General features: G+C 41.0%; 1 protein-coding gene across 3 annotated transcripts in view; it reads right to left on the bottom strand.

Moving 5' to 3' along the window:
• The window catches only part of PDE7B (phosphodiesterase 7B), a 317,742-nt gene that overhangs the window by 10,611 nt on the left and 288,620 nt on the right, over positions 1-18,511 (bottom strand). For all 3 annotated transcript variants that reach the window (XM_072824842.1, XM_072824851.1, XM_072824835.1), the window contains 3 exons: positions 8,140-8,231; positions 5,636-5,780; positions 3,647-3,743 (listed from right to left, as the gene is read on the bottom strand). In XM_072824842.1, the coding sequence (XP_072680943.1) occupies positions 3,647-3,743; positions 5,636-5,780; positions 8,140-8,231 (334 nt within the window). The remainder of the gene's footprint in view (positions 1-3,646; positions 3,744-5,635; positions 5,781-8,139; positions 8,232-18,511) is intronic.

Genomic DNA, 18,511 nt, shown 5'->3' with positions numbered 1-18,511 from the left:
TTAGTGTGTGCCAGGGACTAGTCTAAGCATTTTACATATGTTAATTAATTTCCTCCCCATAACATCTTCATTGTAAAACCCATTTTACAGATGAAGAAATTGAGATGAAGGGAAGGTAAATATTTTGACCCAAGTTGTCACACTGCTAGTAAAGGGGGGGAGCCTGGATTCCAACCTACAAAGTCCAGCTCCAAAGTGTCTGCACTTAACAGCTGAGCTAGAACCTATGAGATGCTACCCTCTGTCATTTGCTTTAAGCCTGTAGCCACGCCTCCTGTGGTCCCTTGGACCCTTGGACCCTGGTTTATTCTTAAGACTGAGGTGAGGACATCAGTCCAGCTTAACCTGAGGAATTCAGAGAAGCCAGACGATGATAGCTTTCTGAGAACAGGGCATGACAACATTTAATATTAAAATGAGTTCTAATATTAAAATGAGTTTTACTTCTTACCTCCATAATTCTGTTAATTGTGATTTTTCAGTGAGGCTTGACACTTTGGAGGAATTGTCTTTGATTTCTTCCTTCCCTTTAGCCTCCATATTGAGGCATCAAATCCTGTTTATTCCTCTCTTGGAGTGTCTTTTATCCCCTACTAACACTCTGCCTGACTCCATTCTAGCTTATTAATAACTCACTTTTAGTGTTTGCTTCTTAGCTAGTTTTCTTCCTTCAGTATTTCTTCTACTTCAATTATATATGCTGCCTCAATTGCACTTTCTAAGATGACATCATTGTCATGTTCTCTACTTGAGCCTGGTTGGTGTACAAATCCACAAATCCTCCATTCTCACTTTCTATGGTCCAGGCTGCTCTCTGAAGTAGGTCCCCATTTCAATGCCTTTGTCCATTTCTACTCTTCCCTTTGCAGACCAGCAGGGTCCAACAGGACTCTGCAATGATGGAAATGTTCTCTGCACTGCCAACCATAGTAGCTTTTTGCAATATGATCAATAAAATTGAGGAACTAAAATTTAAATTTAATTATATTTAATTATTTAAAATTTAACTAGTCACATGTGCTTCATGGCTATCCTATTGGAAAATATAAGACACTGCACATCTTCCAACTCATTCAGTTCAGATTCTATGTCCTCAGCACCAGATCTTCTTCTGTGACCTCCACCATGAAAGGTCATCCAATTAAATCATTTATTCATTTACTTATGCAACACATACTTATAAAGCACTGTACATTTCCGATTCTTTGTTGAATCAATGTAGAGAATACAAAAAGGAAATTTGCATTGTTTTGCTCCTCCAGGAAATTTACTGCCTAGTAAATTTTGAGGTTATTTTTTTTAAAGATTCCATTTTTATTTATTCATGAGAGAGATACAGAGAGAAGCAGAGACATAGGCAGAGGGAGAAGCAGGCTCCCCGTGGGAAACCCAATGTGGGACTTGATCCCAGGATCCTGGGACCACGATCTGAGCCAAAGGCAGATGCTCAACCACTGAGCCCCTCAGGCGTCCCTATTATGAGGTTATGAAATGATACTTCTTTTTATCTTTCACAACCCCCCCCCCCAACCCATGGGCCTTTGTACACAGGAAAATTAACAGTTTTGCTAAAGTTTAGACAAGGCTGGAAGCAGATGTTCAATAAAATTTTTGGGAATCTTGATTGATTGAGAAGATATCAATTGGTGGTTACAACAGGACAGAGATTCTAATTCCTTAAAACAAGGAGGGGAGGGAGTTGGATGATGTTCAGAATCATAATTTATGTCCCAGAATTTAATGCTATTTTCCTAATGCTATTTTCCTAATTCATGGGATGTCATCTTCCTTTCTCCCTAAGTCTTCACCCTTAATTTTAAAGGTTTTCCTTTGCTCAGCAACATGAATCATTAAAGATACTTTGGCTAAGACTATGAGCAGTCTTTGGAAACCCATATCCTAAACTGAAAGCCCGAACAAGATGAACCAAAATCATACAAATTGTGCTTATAAAATTAAAAATAATTAATTCAGTAGAGAGGATAGGCAGTTTGACCAGTCCAGTCTTTCTTTCTCCTTTTAAACAGACAGAACTTCTGCTCAACCATAACGCTATTAAATAAAAAGGACTTGACATACCCTCTCTGTATTCCTTTCTCTGCCAGGAGACATGCCAGGGCAAAGTGCATGGAGGCTCACCTTTTGTGGTCAGAGTTACATATGTTCTAGGTTGTTCTGTCTTATAATGGAGCACGTGCAAGTATTGTTAGGACAACAGCCAGTTTTGGTAAAGAGATCTTATGGATTCCCTTTCTTGGGTGATCCTATTCACTCCATGTAGTTGATAACTTCAATTCGCCAGCTCCGTGGGCCTTTCTATCTGCCCATGTGACACAGCCCCGGCCTCAAGTGGCTCATAATTCAAATAGAATGTTAAGAAAAGGAAAGGGTTAAATTGCAATCAGTGCCAAGAGGAGCACATGGTTGAGTCAAAACCAAGAGGGACAGAGTAGAATCTCTTTTCTGTCCCATCGTTTGATTTCCAAGCACGAGGATCTTAGCCTTTCTCTCATGCTGCTATTTCAATATTTTCTAGATCACAAAGAAAATACTTATCTGATCTAAGCCTCCTGTCCCAATTTCATCATATTTCCTTTTGTTTTCTCTCGGTGGAGATTTTATATCATGGGCAATAAGAACTGATCTTTTGACTTCTAACCACTCACACTCAACTGAAGTGAAGTCATATAGAGCTATGGGCACTCTGTGAGCACTTTTGCTCCGAGCAATAGAGAGGGTGAGCAGATCCTTCTGGCCCTACATGAACCCAATCATGCTTTGTCTTCTGTCTTTGGGACCATCTATCTCGATGTCACTGACACATCTTTCGATGGAAGCTTCTCCAAAAAGGCTCACTGTTGCGATTTGACCTCCTCACAGAGCTGGTATGTGGGACACTTTGGGCTTTATTTTGTCCTTAGACTCTCAAACCTGATCCTGTCACTAACATCAGGGCACTGTTGTGCCTGCACAAACATCCTGAGCATTGAAACCAGGCCTGAAGAAACAAGGCTATGTTTAAAGGCCCATATCCCACCCAGCATCAAGATCCTGTTCACTCATTCATAGCCTTATTTCTGAATGAAGTTAATCTCTTAAAAATTATACCCTCACTGGGGGCCATTTCTCTTCTCACTGAATATGTTTGAGAGGATGAGCTCAATTCTTGGTCAGCTGTGCTCTGTTTCATTATTCACTTTATTTAAGAAAGCCAGGGGAAGAAATATGGGAGGAGTCTAAGGCCCATCAGAGCAGAAAACATTGACCTCAAATGGCATTTAGCCTTTAGGCTGCATTAAACTCATTAAAATGAAAGAGTACAAATCGAGCTGTCCCTCACATTCTTATATCCACAGAGGGAAGCCATTAAAAAATTTTATGCGCGCACACACACACACACACACACATTTATCTCCCACTTTTGCTCATTACTACCTGTTTTCAGAGTAAGACAGTGTTATTTATTTTTAAATAATTTCCAGAAAAGGGCTGGCTGGTTTGTAAGAGAGTTAAAGAGAAAGGTTAGGATAATAAGAGTTGATGAAAGAACAAATGTCACCCTAGATTAGCCATTTCCTGTTTGTTTAGGATAAATGCCTAACAGGAAGAGGGGCAGTGAAAACTCAGCTGTCAGATCACTACTAACCTTGCCTGTAGAATTCTTCACAGACCCTTTCACTCCACTGCTTGCTCATCTCCCAAATTCTACAAGGATTGCAAATGTCAGCGCACTTCAAGGCAATCTGAGAAAGACAGGGAGGGGAGAGATGATCAGAGGACGATCCTTCAGCAGCAAATGCCCCCTCAGCTCCCAGGGCTGTCATCCCACCCGCCAGTCGCCTCATGGTACCAAGCCCGCATTGACAGAGCGCCTCTGCAGGAAACAGCCCTTACTCACCACTGCACAAAACCTTCATTCAGAATTCCCACTTTATAGCTTTGAGAAGGAGTGAAGAGCCACCGTCCAAGGACACACAGCTTCCTGGAGGAGGCTTGCGGTGGGCAGGCCAAGGAAAGCCGTGGCCTGGCTCCTTCCATCGCTCCACCCCTGGTGGGCAGGGAAGCCGCAGGGCCCCAGCCAGGCTCAAGTGAGATCACTTGGACCTCACTCACAGTGGCCACATTGACAGACTCTGGATATCACTTCAGTCATGTGTGTGCTCTCGTGCCTGTGTCTGAGCAGAAGCAAGCTCAGACCACCAGCCAGGGAGCTAAGTCACACCAAATCTTGGGGTGTGTTGTTCACAAGGCAAATTGAAAGCTTCCCTCCTGCTGTCCTGAGTGTGGGATGCCAGCTTTTGTTAATAATGCTGACTCTTAGAAGGTGACCTTGAATTCCCAGAAAAGTAGATTCTCTCCCTTAACCACCAACTGCTGTGATTGGCTCCTGGTACTGGGCCCCACCTACTACCAGCCTTGTCTGTTTGTTTTGATCCTTGTTCTTTGGCATCACAGAATCACTGGCAGTGCTAGCATCTGGGAAAGCCCCAATCATATTAAGTTACAAATGTCATTGTTTCTTGACTTCCTGGTTGATGGAGATGCCAGTACGTGTTGGAGTGGGTAAGGGGCAGAAGTCCCCTCCAGGCTCTGCCCGTCGGGAATTCATTGGCCTCAGTGAACTTTCCTTCTGAAATTCAAATGTTTGGGCCAATTCTTTCAGCCTCTCCTAACTTGGCTGGAGTCATGAAAACCAGATACCTGGATCTCTGTGGCACTCAGAGACTAGAAGACTAGTTTGGGAAAAAAGAAGGAGAGAGACATATGGTGCTACAGCTGGGAGGGAGGAATTTCCTAGGAAGAATGGAGCACTCTGGGCAGCTACAGAGGGCACCATGAAAGCATGGAACACAAAACACTGTTGCTCTATCTAGATGAATCCAGGGTCCATCCATCCAGTCTTTTGTGCCAAAAGGAAAGAAAAAAAGACAAGACAAGATACAAGATTGAGAAAAAGGCTCTGGTTTGGACATCAGGTCAGACTCCCACTTCTGAGGTTCACTCATCCTCTTGTTCTCATGTTCCAAGGGGCTTCTTGCCGTGCAATGAAGCAGAAAGAGTTGCACCCGATACGATTCAGTTCATTCAATTAAGCTTAACAGAACTTACTGATTGGCGTCGAAAATTGGTAAGATGAGATAAACATGCTGGTAAGCATATGAGTTCAGGAGTAAAAGAAAGTAAAGCAGGGTTCGATTAAATAGGTTTTACACGAAGGAAGGTTACTTGTTTTTCAATTTTGTTCCTACTCTGGTTAACATCATCTAATTTTGTGTCCCAGAAACAGTATTTCTAAAGTCGCCCAGGTATCACAGTGATCACTTTTATTATATCAAACCATAGACGGTGGTAGATTCTTACCACATACAATTGCCCAGTGGGGCAACTTTGTGGTAAAGCAGCTACCAGACAAGGAAAGGTGATACATCAGGAACATAATAACACAAAACTCCCATTTTGCTTACTTGGAAACCATGGAAAAATTTCATGTGTCTCAGAGTTTTTGATAAATTAGGCCATGGCTCTAACTTTTACCATGGGGATACTCCTTTTCACGTGTGCTAAAATGACTGGTCATGCCCCTAAGAATTTTTTACTCAGCGAAGATGGCACCTCTGTAGTGGCTGTTGATTACCTGAAGCATAAAGTGCCTGTCGTGTACATCCTCCAGTCTTAAATCTTTATTGTGGAGGTGAGTTTTCAATCTGGTCAAAAATTCATTCTGCCTGTTGATGTCTGTTGCCAAGATCAAGGAGCCCAGCTGCTGTTCAATATCCTGTCTGCATCCACAAGAGGGAAAGAGAAAACACACACACAAAGCAAATCCTTTTGAGGAGGGTGATTGCTTCTGCCACCATCAAGTAGCTTGTAATCTCATCTCTGCCTTTGATTCTGTTTGTTTCACAGAGTCTTGTCCCTCTGAGCCCAAGGAGGAGTCTCTCACCCACTATTACTTCTGTCTTTGGACAGGAGGTGTGCTAATAACTGTACGGTGTGATTGAAGCCTTAGGTGTACAAAATGGTGATAGTTTATACGTTTCCATGGTAACTTTGGGTTTAAAAACTGAAAATCAACTAGAAATGCATGCTTTCGGTGGGATGCAATAAGACTGATAGAATCACAGGAGTTTGGGTTGTGCTTTTAAAGAGTTGAAACCAGCTCAAACATTCAGATTGGCATAGGAAGAGAAAGGGCATAGTGACAGTAATAATAAGGAAGACAATATAGTGACTGATCCTACGGCATGGAAAGATCCACCAATGGAACAAAACAGGTCGGAGACAGATACTGGAACTTAAAAAAGAATAATGGGTAATGAAGGCTCCATTAAAAACCAGTGCACAAGCAATATATTACTTGACAAATGGAATAGGGCAGGTGAGATATTTTGGAAAAATAAGCAAACTAGAGCTTTACCTCACACATAGAAAGTAATCGGTAGAAAAGATCTATAACTATTTTGAAAATTAATCTTTAAAAATTAAATATACTTAGGTTGGTATATAGCATCTTCTGCAGATAGCAGTCTATATGAAGTTGATGGTTGCTTGGGTATGGACCTATTCTTTACTCCTTTGCTCCCCACATTTTAGGTATATGGTGTCATACTTTCTACCTTTTTATTCTGTAGAGTGCATAGAGCACACAGAGTTTAATGAATAGGCATAAAGTAAATATTTGTAGTCCCCAGCCAGGTTGAGAACACGAATGTACAGGCAGCTAGCTGAGTGCAAGCGCTGACCCCTGCACCGTCCCCCCCATCCATTTTCATATTATTGCATAACAATTATTCTTCCTACAAAAGCGATTTATAATGCTGCATCCCACAAAGACGTAACAAACATGGCATTTTTCTTTGGAATCCATAGGGATGAGTAGGCAATCTCAGGATATGAAGATAACTGAGCAACCAGCAGGATTAAGGCAGTATTACAGAGACAAATCCGGTCCTGAGTCCTTCCTTTCTTTTGTCCTTTAGGTTTGTTCTTTTCTGTCTCCTCTCTCTCCTTCTTTCCCTTCTTTTCTTTCTTTCTTTAGCTGTCCCTGTCACTTAGCCTCCTCCTTTCTTCTCCTTCTTACTTGATTTCTTACTCGAGTTTTTAGTTCTTCTGTATTTAGTTCTTTTGCTCTTTGCAACAGTCCTAGCAAAAGGCATGGGTTTTTAATCCACGCATGATGATTGGTTTTATTGCATTCTAGGAGGTAAAAACGCTATCAGAACTGAAATTCTTCCTGCAGATGTCACATTACTCTGGGTGCTTGGAAACAGCACCAGATAGTATCACAGGGCCAGGAATAAATGTAGGAGCCCAGGGCATACTGCCTCTTCTGTGGAGATGCAACTTAGCACTTGACTTTAACTGATGCACCCTTCAGAAAGAAGGTGCAGGGATCTATCTATCTACTCTCCTCTAGCTATCTTGGGTTCTGCACATTTAATTGAACTCAAAATTAGTGGTGGCCTTGGAAGATGTTACAGCAGTTAACGAGGGGCCATGTGGAAAATGGGGTACTGGCCTTGGATTTAATAGGACTTGGCCTAAATCCCTGGGGTAACGAACAGTGGACCAGGAAACTAGTATTTCCCCTTCTGTTTAAAATGCAAGAGACATAGATATATTAATGGCCAAAGAAAGGCTGGGGCCAATTCAGTTACTTAACAAAAGACATTTCAGAAAAGAATTTCTGACTTTTACTTTTGCTAAGAGTGGCCATTACAAAACAAACTTTATTGAACTAGTCTTAAATCTAGCTTGAGATCTCCTGTGTTCCTTCTTGATAAATATTTATTATTTGGAGCTTCATGGAAGGACAATGTTGCTAACATAAAAGACAGGAATTTGACAAAGCAGAGCATTGATGCTGAAGAGTGTGAAAGCTGAGAGCTGTTTATTATCCTTCTTTCTGATGTTAGGCCACAGACGACTATCCAAGGGCCTTTCACAGCTCACAGAGAGATTCAGATTCTGGGTTGCGGTAACTGACACTGAATCTCCTCTGATCGACAAGCAGGCGCAGGCCGGAAGCCCAGCCGGCTGGCTCCCTGCCATTAACCCTGGGGTCTCGAGCATGCCCTAGAGAAAGTGGCTTATCTCTAACGCGTGGACTTTAGTACGTTTCATCTCTGCACCACTTACGTCATTTCCTTTGGCAAGTGAGCAAGAAGCCTTGATTCTCGAAGCATGCCGATTGTAGATCGCCAGTGGTGATTCTCCAGCACAGACATATTCTAGAAAAAAAGAAAATTAAAGCTATAAATGAGAGTGAAGTCAGAGTCTGATCTTCCACACCGAACACAGTTTCACTGAGGCCATTATTTTCCCTCCAGCCAGTTTATAGCTGGTGACAAAGATGCAGATGAGAAAAATACAAGACAACCACAGGCTTATAATGGTGGTGGGAGGTGGGACAGTGTCAGGGCTGGTGCTTGCTGACCCTGGTGGGTCATTCTTTCCGGCCACCATCCCCATTTTTGGTAGCTCAGTCGGGTAGCACTCACTGCAGGAGAAAAAAGTGAAGCAGGTAAGAATAGGTAGTAATGGATACCATGCAGCTATATGGATAACATAATCGAAGATTATACTACTTTACTGAACCGAGGCAGGCCTCTGATCTACTGCACTCACTGCTGTTTCTCAATGCTGGTAAGAACCTTCTGTGTCTGAACCAGTCAGGCAGCTGGTGCATATTCAGATTCCTGAGTCCCAGTCAATACAGTTTTGATTTGGTAGGTTTGTGGTAAGTAATTTTTGTTAACTGTAATTTGAGAACCACTGTCATGGAAGCGGCTTTATCAATAACCTAATCAGTATATTGCAGTTAGCCTTTGAGGTATGAGTTTCTTTTCTTTCTTCAAGATTTTATTTATTTATTTGAGAGAGAGTGAGTGAGTGAGAGAGAGAACACAAACTGGGGGAGAGGCAGAGGGAGAGGGAGAAGTAGACTCTCCACTGAGCAGGGAACCTGACATGGGACTTGATCTCAGTACTCTGGGATCATGACCCAAGCTGAAGGCAGACGCTAAACTGACTGAGTGACCCAGGCACCCCTAGGCATGAGTTTCAATCCACAGTTACTTCCTTATTCAGTGATCTTGATATTTCTTCCTTCATGGGAACCTCTACCATGTTCCATCTCTCCTTTGACTTTATTGTTATCTTAAATATGCTGCTCATGTACACATTAGCTAACTGTTTAAATGACAATTACTTCTTACAATTCATTGTGTTTTATTCTAACTAGCAAGCATTATGACCTTGCCACTGACTCGATGGCTATAGAATTGAACGCTTCTAGTCCCCAGGAAATATTTTTGCTTTTTTTTCTTATTTATTTATTCTCCATTTTGTTTCAAATGGGGTTATAAACTTCCACAAAATATAGGAAGATAGCATTTGTTAAAAATGATAGGGTATTATATGATTCTGCTTATGAGGTACAGAGCAGTCAAATTCATAGAGACAGAAAGAAGAGTGGTTGCCAGGGGCTGGGGGAATAGGGAATTATTATGTAATGAGCACAAAGTTTCAGTTTTGCAAGATGAAGAGTTCTAGAGATGGTCAGTGGCGATGTACTTAATACCATTGAATTGTACACTTAAAAATGGTTAAGAGAGTGAACTTTTATATTATGTTCATTTTGTCACAATTTAAACAAAAACTGAGAGGAAAGAAGCAAGGAATATAGAGACTAAATGGAACCAGGAGAGAGATTGGAAACTATTCCTTCATTGTGTTCCCAATGCCCTACTGTAACATGCAATGCTCTTCTTCAGCAGATGGGAGCAGAGAACCCCCCTCCCCCTGCCCCATGAGTGATATAGTCTAGGGTCATTAGGAAAAAGCAAGTTCAAGAAAACCTCAACTGTTCTTGGTTTTAAAACCAGATAATGATTTCCCTCCAAGACTTTGTAGAATGAGTTTCACAGGCAGCATCTTGTATAGACTGCTTTGTTGCTCTTCATTTCTCTCCTTGCCAAGGAATTATTTATTCTTTATTCACCACTTGACCATGCTTGAACTGGTGATGAGATTTGGTGACTTTTATCAACTAGTCTGTTATCTCCTTTTGGGCATGAGCCATACACAACAAAAGAGAATGTTTATTAGAAATAACATGCCAGACTAATTTGTTTTGATTGTAAAGATTTATGAGAGTAGAGAGTGATAGGTTAGTGTGATATAACAGATGTCCTATACTGTCATGACATTTAATCCAGTTGCTCACAAGCCTTCACTTACAAGATTCATTCCTGCAGATGTGGACATGAAAAAGTTTTTCAAGGGGCCAGAAAATTGTAACAAGACCTAATGATAAATGACACCATATCCCTGTTGAGTAGGACAAAAGTGTCTGGAGGATTGCCTTAAGCATTGTTACTCATGCCAGCCTGATTTTACACCTTCATTAATAATCTTCCTGAAGACAGGATAAAAGGATACTTGGGAAATTTGCTGGTGAAACCATATTTGGAGTTGAGCTCTGGGAAAGGAAACTGAGTGAGCCTGGAAGCTGGCACAGGATAAAAGACAATAGAACACATGATTACAAACACAAATTTTCATCGAGCAGTCATTATAAATAAAAGTATATTTTGGCCAGAACTGTGTTGAAAGTAGGGGTAGTTCCAGAGATTCCAGAGAATAAGAGAAGGAAGGCAGAGGGGATGAACATTTATGAAGCACCTACTCTGTGCCAGGCATTTACATGATCTCATTCAATCCTCACATAACTCTCTACTATTTTTATCATTAACTCACAGATACTACAATCTCAGGTTTCTCTGCAGGGCCACACAGTTAGTGAGTGGTTAAGGGAGGCCTTAAGCCCAAGCCTGCCAGTTCTCAAGGCCGAAGCTTTGCACACACCCCTTGCTGCCTCCTAAGAATTTCCTCTGTGTGGCCACATCCAAGCATTCAGAAGCTTGACATTTATAAACTGATGAATGCCTGCAATTATGCTTAATTTTCCAAAAATTACCTGTAAGTTGCTGCTTTAAAAGTCTATAGTTGATTGTTTTAATGAGATGTTAGTTTCTAACCCCACATTGGAATCTTTGCATTTACCGTTAAATTTGGTTTCACTGCAAAAAATCCTGTAGTTGGAATGTTGAGAGTTGAGTAGATTTAAGTTGTGTTGAGGAAGAATTAATCTCTCAGCCACTTTTAGCCTGCAGATCTGATGAGACCTATTCTTCTAGCATGGCGTCACTTATGCCCATCCTTTCCTTTCACTGAAGTGAACCTATTTCAGTGCTTTATTATCCTTAATTCAAACCTCTTTCAATCCATCCTTCCTACAGTGGCCAGAATGGGACTTGTTCACTAGACTTTTTTTTTTTTTTTAACCATCTCATCAAATCATTGGTTGAAATATAAACTAATATTTTTTGAGTACCTACTAATATACCAGGTGCTATGATGAAAGACTAATAAGACAAAATTGCTGCCCTTAATTCAAGGAGTTCACCTAACTTCAGTATGATTATGCCATCTGTTTTCTCTCATGCCCTGCTCCAAACTCTACATGAATTCTTTATCAGATAAATTAACCCTAACTCTTTAACTCAGCATTCAATGCTCTCAGAAAATTGTCTCAACTGGCATCCCGTTCCTACACATTTGAGACAAATGAATATCATTATCTCTCCTTTCCTATAAAGTTCTTATAGTCCAAATAAATGATGCCACATTGATAAGAGGGTAACATATTATTGACATAATTATGAAATTATTAATATATGATTGTCTTTTCAGTGTTTTTTAAAAAGATTTTTAATTTATTTATTCATAAAGACACATAGAACAAGAGAGAGAGGCAGAGGGAGAAGCAGGCTCCATGCAGGGAGCCCAATGTGGGACTCAATCCCAGGACTCCAGGATCACACCCCAGGCTACAGGCGGTGCTAAACTGCTGCACCACTGGGGCTGCCCTCTTTTCAGTGTTCTTTTGTTAGTTTCATGTCTTTCAAGGTGGCTTAGAATCCTCAAACACCAATTTCTCTGTGTTTACTTATCAATATCACCTGTCTTTCAAAGTCCACTTCAAATACTCCATCCACAACGCCACTGGAATCATTCCAGTAAGAGGCAAACTTGGTTTGCTCTGAGTACTGTAGCTCTTTTTTTGGGCATTCTTCAAGTCCTGAGTCCTTAAGATTCAGTGCCATTGAGGTATATTAAAGTTATTCATGTACTTACCAGATTATATGCTACATGTGAGTAGAAAACCTGTCTTGTTCCTTTTGTAGCTACTCCACTCTGAGCCTTGCACAGAGAAAGTGCTTTCTATTAATTTGCAAAATAAGTTGCTGAACAAATTATTTGATTTCATTTAACAAATATAAGGAGCACTTACTATGTTCTAGGCACTGAATATATCAACAAACAAAACAGACAAGGAACTAGTGGTGGCAGGGCTGGGGAGGGACAGATAAAAAATAATAAACAGAATAAAAACTTTAATTCTGAAAAAATGCATCCATCATCCACAGTCAATGCATGGAAAGAAGAAAAAAATAGAGCAGAATAGTGGGAATTTGAGAGATTTTGGAAGTGGGGCTGCTAAGGTAATTGGGTAAGATTTAAACAAAGGCTTGGAGGTAGAAGGGAGTGTGAAAGGGGAAGTATTAGGATAAGAAGTTGGACAGACAATGAGAGACCAGATCATGTATGGCCTTCTGGCCATTATAAAGATTTTGATTCTACTCAGAGAAATAAGGAGCCACTGCAGGAGTTTGGGAGGAAGGAAATAAGACTCAAATAAGATAACTTAGGCTGCTATGTTGAAAGTGAACTTTGGTTGGGAGTAAGTGTAGAAGCAGGTGTAGCAGGCCATTTGGGGGTAAAAGCAGTCATCCAGGCAATAGCTAATGGAGGCTTGGATAGTGGAGGTAGAAGTGGTGGGAATGGGCAACCTGGATCTATAAGGATGACTGCAATGTTTTTGGCCTGAGCACCTGGAAGGGCAGGCTGCAGGTGGAACGGGTTTACAGGAGCTCAGTTTGGACATGTTGAGTTCGAGATATCTGTTGGACACATGGACATCATAGTGGAGATATCAAATAGCCAAATAACAACAACAAAAGGAAAATAAAATAGTCGCATGAGTGTTGTAGTAATCACAGACTGGAAAGAGGATGTTACATAAAAGGAAAGACCACGTGAATTAATCATTCTGGTGGTCTCCGCTGTAAAAAACGTAAGGTGTAGCAGAGACTCCTGGGTGTTCATCCCCTCAATCTGTTTTCCGTTTCTCCTTATCCATAGAGCCTCAGTTTTTAGATGGTCTTATGGCTGTCTCAAAGAGAACATTTTCCAGCCTCCTTTATAGTTAGGTGGGATCAGTTGGCTAAATTCTGACTCATTAAATAAATATAAGCAGAAATATTGTGTGGGATTTCTTGGAAGCCTGTTTAAAGGGAACCGACTTCTCTGACAAAGGCCTCTTTTGTTGTTTCCCATTCTTCCCTCTTACTGCTTGGAATGCAGGAGGAATAGCTAGAGCTCCGGCAGCCATCTTGGCCAATGAGGACAAGTGTCACACCCTAGTGATGGCGGCTGCTAGAACTAAAGGGATCTTTGGTCCTCTCATTCTTAATTCTGTGAGGCACCTGTGCCTGCTCTGAACTACCAATCTCCAGACTTCTTTGATGGAGAATAGAGATAAACTTCTGTACTTCAGTCGCTAATACACCAAGTAATTTTTTAAAAAAGATTTTATTTATTTATTCATGAGAAACACACAGAGAGAGGCAGAGACACAGGCAGAGGGAGAAGCAGGCTCCACGCATGGAGCCCAATGTGGGACTCGATCCCAGGACCCTAGGATCACGCCCTGAGCCAAAAGTAGACACTCAACTGCTGAGTTGGCGTCCTGACACCAAGTAATTTAAAGTTAGTTTATTGTCTTCCATATCACCTTGGAAAAGTTAATGAAAGACCTTTTCAATGTTTTGATCTGAATAATTTATTCTTTGAGTTAGAATTTTAAATTGATTCTTTTTCTTCTAGAACTTATATTCCCATTCTATTTCCCCAAAGAATTTGATTTTATGTATTTTTGTGTGTGAAATTCTCTTATTGTCATCTTATCATGTTTCTCTGCAACCAAAATAAGTCCACAAATTGAAATTTTAATTTGTATTTTGTATTTGTATTTGTGTATTTAACAAATATTTCTAACATCGGGCTCTGAGTAGTAAATATTTTCCCAGCCGAGCTTACAATGCAATTGTTATTAGTAATAACTGATCAAAATACATGTAAATTGCAAACTTGGAAAAAAAATCGTGCTTAAGAATAAATATTTTCTGGCAATACATCTATTTATGTGTTGGCTGGGAAAGTTATAATATCTCAATTATAGGAGACTTTCTTTAATATTTTTAGTTGCTCCTTTGTGGACAACATGCAATATTGGTAGAGTTGAGGTCATATGAAGTCTACAGAATGGGTAAGAGATATGTTCTTCTTTTGCAAAGTGAGAATAAGAGAAACATAGAACTGGCTTGACTGCCCTGCAAGCACATTCCAGGCAGGTTGGTTTAAGGACCTCAAAATGGATTCTGTTAGCACTATTCCTGCCTGTGTACCCCATGGAAAATCTTCATGTATCCCCATGGGCGCTCAGGCCTAGTCTGAAAACTCCTGCCATACATGATGGCTATTGAGAACAGGGAGCATATCTTATTTATCTTTGTGCCCCAGGATATATAAGTGTCACTTAAACAAGTAAATATTAGTTGAATGGATACTGGCTAATTAATTTCTGAATCCTAAAATTTCAGTAGCTTAAATAACTGTAAAAAGAAAAGAGTTCCGTTAATTTTTTTTGGCATATCCAAAGGAAGCCAGACTTGGGGTCTTCTTTTGGGAAATCCTTAGATTTAGGTGGAAGCCAAAGAGATTTTTAAAATTATTACAGTGATGGGCTCTTTCCCACTACTCATTTGCAGATAGCCAGGATCAAGTAAATGATTCCAGGAAAAACATTTATCAGATAGCATTTGTCAGTTCCAAGATAAACAAGATGATTATAAAGAATTTTTCAATCATTGCTTTTCATTCTTTGTGTAGTAAGGATTAACCAACAGGAAGTGGACAGTGGAAGCACATGCCTTAGTTTGGCGAACCCCCTTGCCTCTGCTTGGCAGATCTCCACTCAGAGTCTCTGTATGTCCTTGCTGTTGCCAATATTCCTGATCTCTCAGTATTACTCAGGTTCTGTCTTTCTTGCTGCATGCATCCAGTTTGTTCCTCCATCAGTCCATCCTCCTACTTACTCCTCTAGCAGGCCTCCTACTCCTCAACAAATATTCACTGACACCAGGACTGTGCCAGATGCTGAGGATACAGCCCTGAAGGAGGTAGGTACCAGAAGCTTGCAGACGATGTGGGGGGCTGTGTATGGAAATCCAACCAGGCAATGGTAATTTAGACACATGAACACTGTGTCTAAGACAGGGTAAGTAATGAAGGCCTGTGAAATCTTTTTTTTTTTTTAAAGATTATTTACTTATTTATTTGAAAGAGAGAGATAGAGTGTGTGCACATGAGCACAAGCAGGGGGAGGGAGTAGAGAGAGAGGGAGAAGCAGATTCCCCGCTGAGCAGGGAGCCTGGGTGGGAGTGAGGAGGATTGGGGGTGTGGCAGGCAGGGCTTGATCCTAGGACTCCAGGATCATGACCTGAACCAAAGGCAGGTGCTTAACCTACTGAACCACCCAAGCACCACCCAGGCACCCCAGAGCTGAGAAATTTTATAGAAGGAGCAGGGAAAATGGACTTTTAAAGAAAAAGAAAGCTTTCAGGAAAATGATATGAGGTAGAGAGGAATCCGAGTACAGTCAGTGGAGAGGAATATATTTCACTAAAATCAGCACATGGAAGAGCATGTGTGCAAAAACCTGTAAGCAAGAGGGATATTTTATATTCTCCTTCCCTGTTTTAGTTATTATCATTAAAAATTATCACTTTCTGGGGCGCTGGGATGTCTCAGTTGGTTAAGCATCTGCCTTTAGCTCAGGTCACAATCTCGGGGTCCTGGGAATCGAGCCCCACATTGGGCTCTCTGCTCAGCAAGGAGTCTGGTTCTCCTTCTCCTTCCATGCTCTTTCTCCCTTTCTTCCCATCTCTCAAATAAATAAATAAAATCTTTAAAAATTATCACTTTCTAATCACTACATATTTTACTCAGTTATTTCCCCACCCAGTAGAAAGTGGGGATTTTTTATTTGTTTTGTTCATCTTTTATATTCCCAGTACCTGATATGTATCAAGCTCTTAATGAATATTTGTTGAATGAATAAAAGAATGAGTGATATGTTTGGGAATTGAAAAGTAGTTCAGACTGGGTGAAGCATAGAGGACTAGGTGAGTAATAGAGAGCAAAGCTGGGAAGTTTAGCAGGGCCAGATCACAACAGGGTTTGTAAATTGTGTTAAGGCATTTGGACTTGATCCTGAGGGCAATGGGGTTTTAAGCAGTCACCTATGGGGTCATATTTGAGTTTCAGGAAACTCATCTTGGCTGCACAGTGGAAGAAGGGTTAGAGCCGGGCAAGGCTGTGTGTAGACAAGAGGATAATGTTGGTGCGGAAAGGCTGCAGTGAGCAGGTGGGGACATCCTGGGGCTTCATTGGAATTGGCCAGAGTTATCTGTGTCCTCAGTAGCAGAGGGATAGCTCTGCTCCAACAGGCTCATCTGGCTTTCATAGTGGCTCAAAAACCAATAGCAGAAAAAGGTAGATTGAAAGAAGATGAAAATCATCCTAAATGCTGGTTAAAGATCGCACATAGGATGATACCACTTTAATATCCATTGAAATCCCTGCCCTGCTTGGAATCCCACATTAGGTACCACATCTGTCTACCTTGAAGAAGCATCGGCTCAGCACTTTTGCATTATCCCACTGACAGTGTGTTCTCATGTCCCCAAACTCTATATTTGTAGTTTTAGAGGTAATCTTTACCTTAAAGCTGAAAGAGTACATATCCACCTTTGTGGCAACATAACTTATTAGACTTTTAATTTGGAAAAAATAAAACTCTTAAAACCCCTGTGGAAAAACCTGTTTCCCCTGATGCTATCAAGTACTATCCACTCTGAGAACAAAACAATCCCTTTGTTCCTGAATAATATCACATTGAGCATTTAATAAACCACCAACACAGGTTTTCAAATTAAATCAAGAGTCTGCTTGTCAAAGAGAATCTGGCAGAGCAGATTTGCTATCATGCTATCATGCAAGGCAGCTTTAAGTTGCTTTCCCGCTATTTATCAGACGCTCTCTTTGATTAAAATATGTTGATAAATTGAGTCTGGTGTACCACAGGAGTCAGTTAATGACACCTTTTAAAACAGAGGTTACAGGAAGAAAAACAATAGGAGCATAGTGTGTGTTTTCATTCTTACTTGCTCCTGACACTGGGAAGCAAGACTCTAGGAGATCATGGAGTTCCTGGGCTCTTCCCTAACAAGCCAGGTGGTCCCCTATGTAATGCTGCAAGCACCCCAGCACAGGGGGGCTCAGAGGCTCCCTGAGCTCTAAACATTCCACTCTTGATTAAGCAATAGCACTGCCACCTGTACTGCCTGCTTGCTGGAAGACAGCTTTCCCTTGTGTGATCTGCATCTGCCCAATACCCTGCTCTGAGACCAAGGAACCTGTCTGTAGGGGCAGGCCCGAGTGCAGATGAGGGCCACGGACAGGCCACATGCCAGCTACCTCACTGTGAACAGCAGAAACTTTATGAAACAAAAAATCCAATCTGAGACTCCTTCATGCAAATTTCACACTCCTTGCCAAAAACACCTTTTCTGGGCAGCCCTGGTGGCACAGCGGTTTAGCACCGCCTGCAGCCCAGGGTGTGATCCTGGAGACCCGGGATCGAGTCCCACATCAGGCTCCTTGCATGGAGCCTGCTTCTCCCTCTGCCTGTGTCTCTGCCCCCCCCCCCCTCTCTGTTTCTCATGAATAAATAAATAAATAATTCTTTTAAAAAAAACAAAAACTAAAACAAAACCCCAAAACACCTTTTCTACTGCAGGAATTATGAGGTTATGTATAATCTTTGCTATTGCTTGTTTGAGGAGGGGTCATAGGGCCATGTGGCAGGAATATTTCTTCTGGCTGTCAACTTCCTATTTATGGCTCAGAGTCATTAAGAACAAAAAATGGTTAAAAATGCTAATCTGCTGTAAGTGCTTGTGATAAGTGACTAAGAAAAGTGATTACAAACCGGTAAGACAGTATAGAATTTAATATTACAAAACATTATATTACGCTGTTAAGGAACAATGACTAATGATTTTATTCATTAGGTTGCTCTGTCACTAGTTAAGATGTAGACTCTATCAAAAGGAATTAAATTTGAAACTGAGCTGAAAGTGATCCCTTTTTCTACTGTAATAACCAATATCCTATCATAATTTAATGCTTACTTTGCCCAATTGCTGAGCCTGTGTGTGTGGGGTGGCAGGGTAGAGGGATAGCAGATAAATGCTCGGTT

This window comes from Canis lupus, chromosome 1 (assembly GCF_048164855.1).
Source record: "Canis lupus baileyi chromosome 1, mCanLup2.hap1, whole genome shotgun sequence".
Classification (NCBI taxonomy): Eukaryota; Metazoa; Chordata; class Mammalia; order Carnivora; family Canidae; genus Canis; species Canis lupus.
Note: the sequence above shows the minus strand (reverse complement) of the source record. Positions and strands in the feature narration are given on the sequence as shown.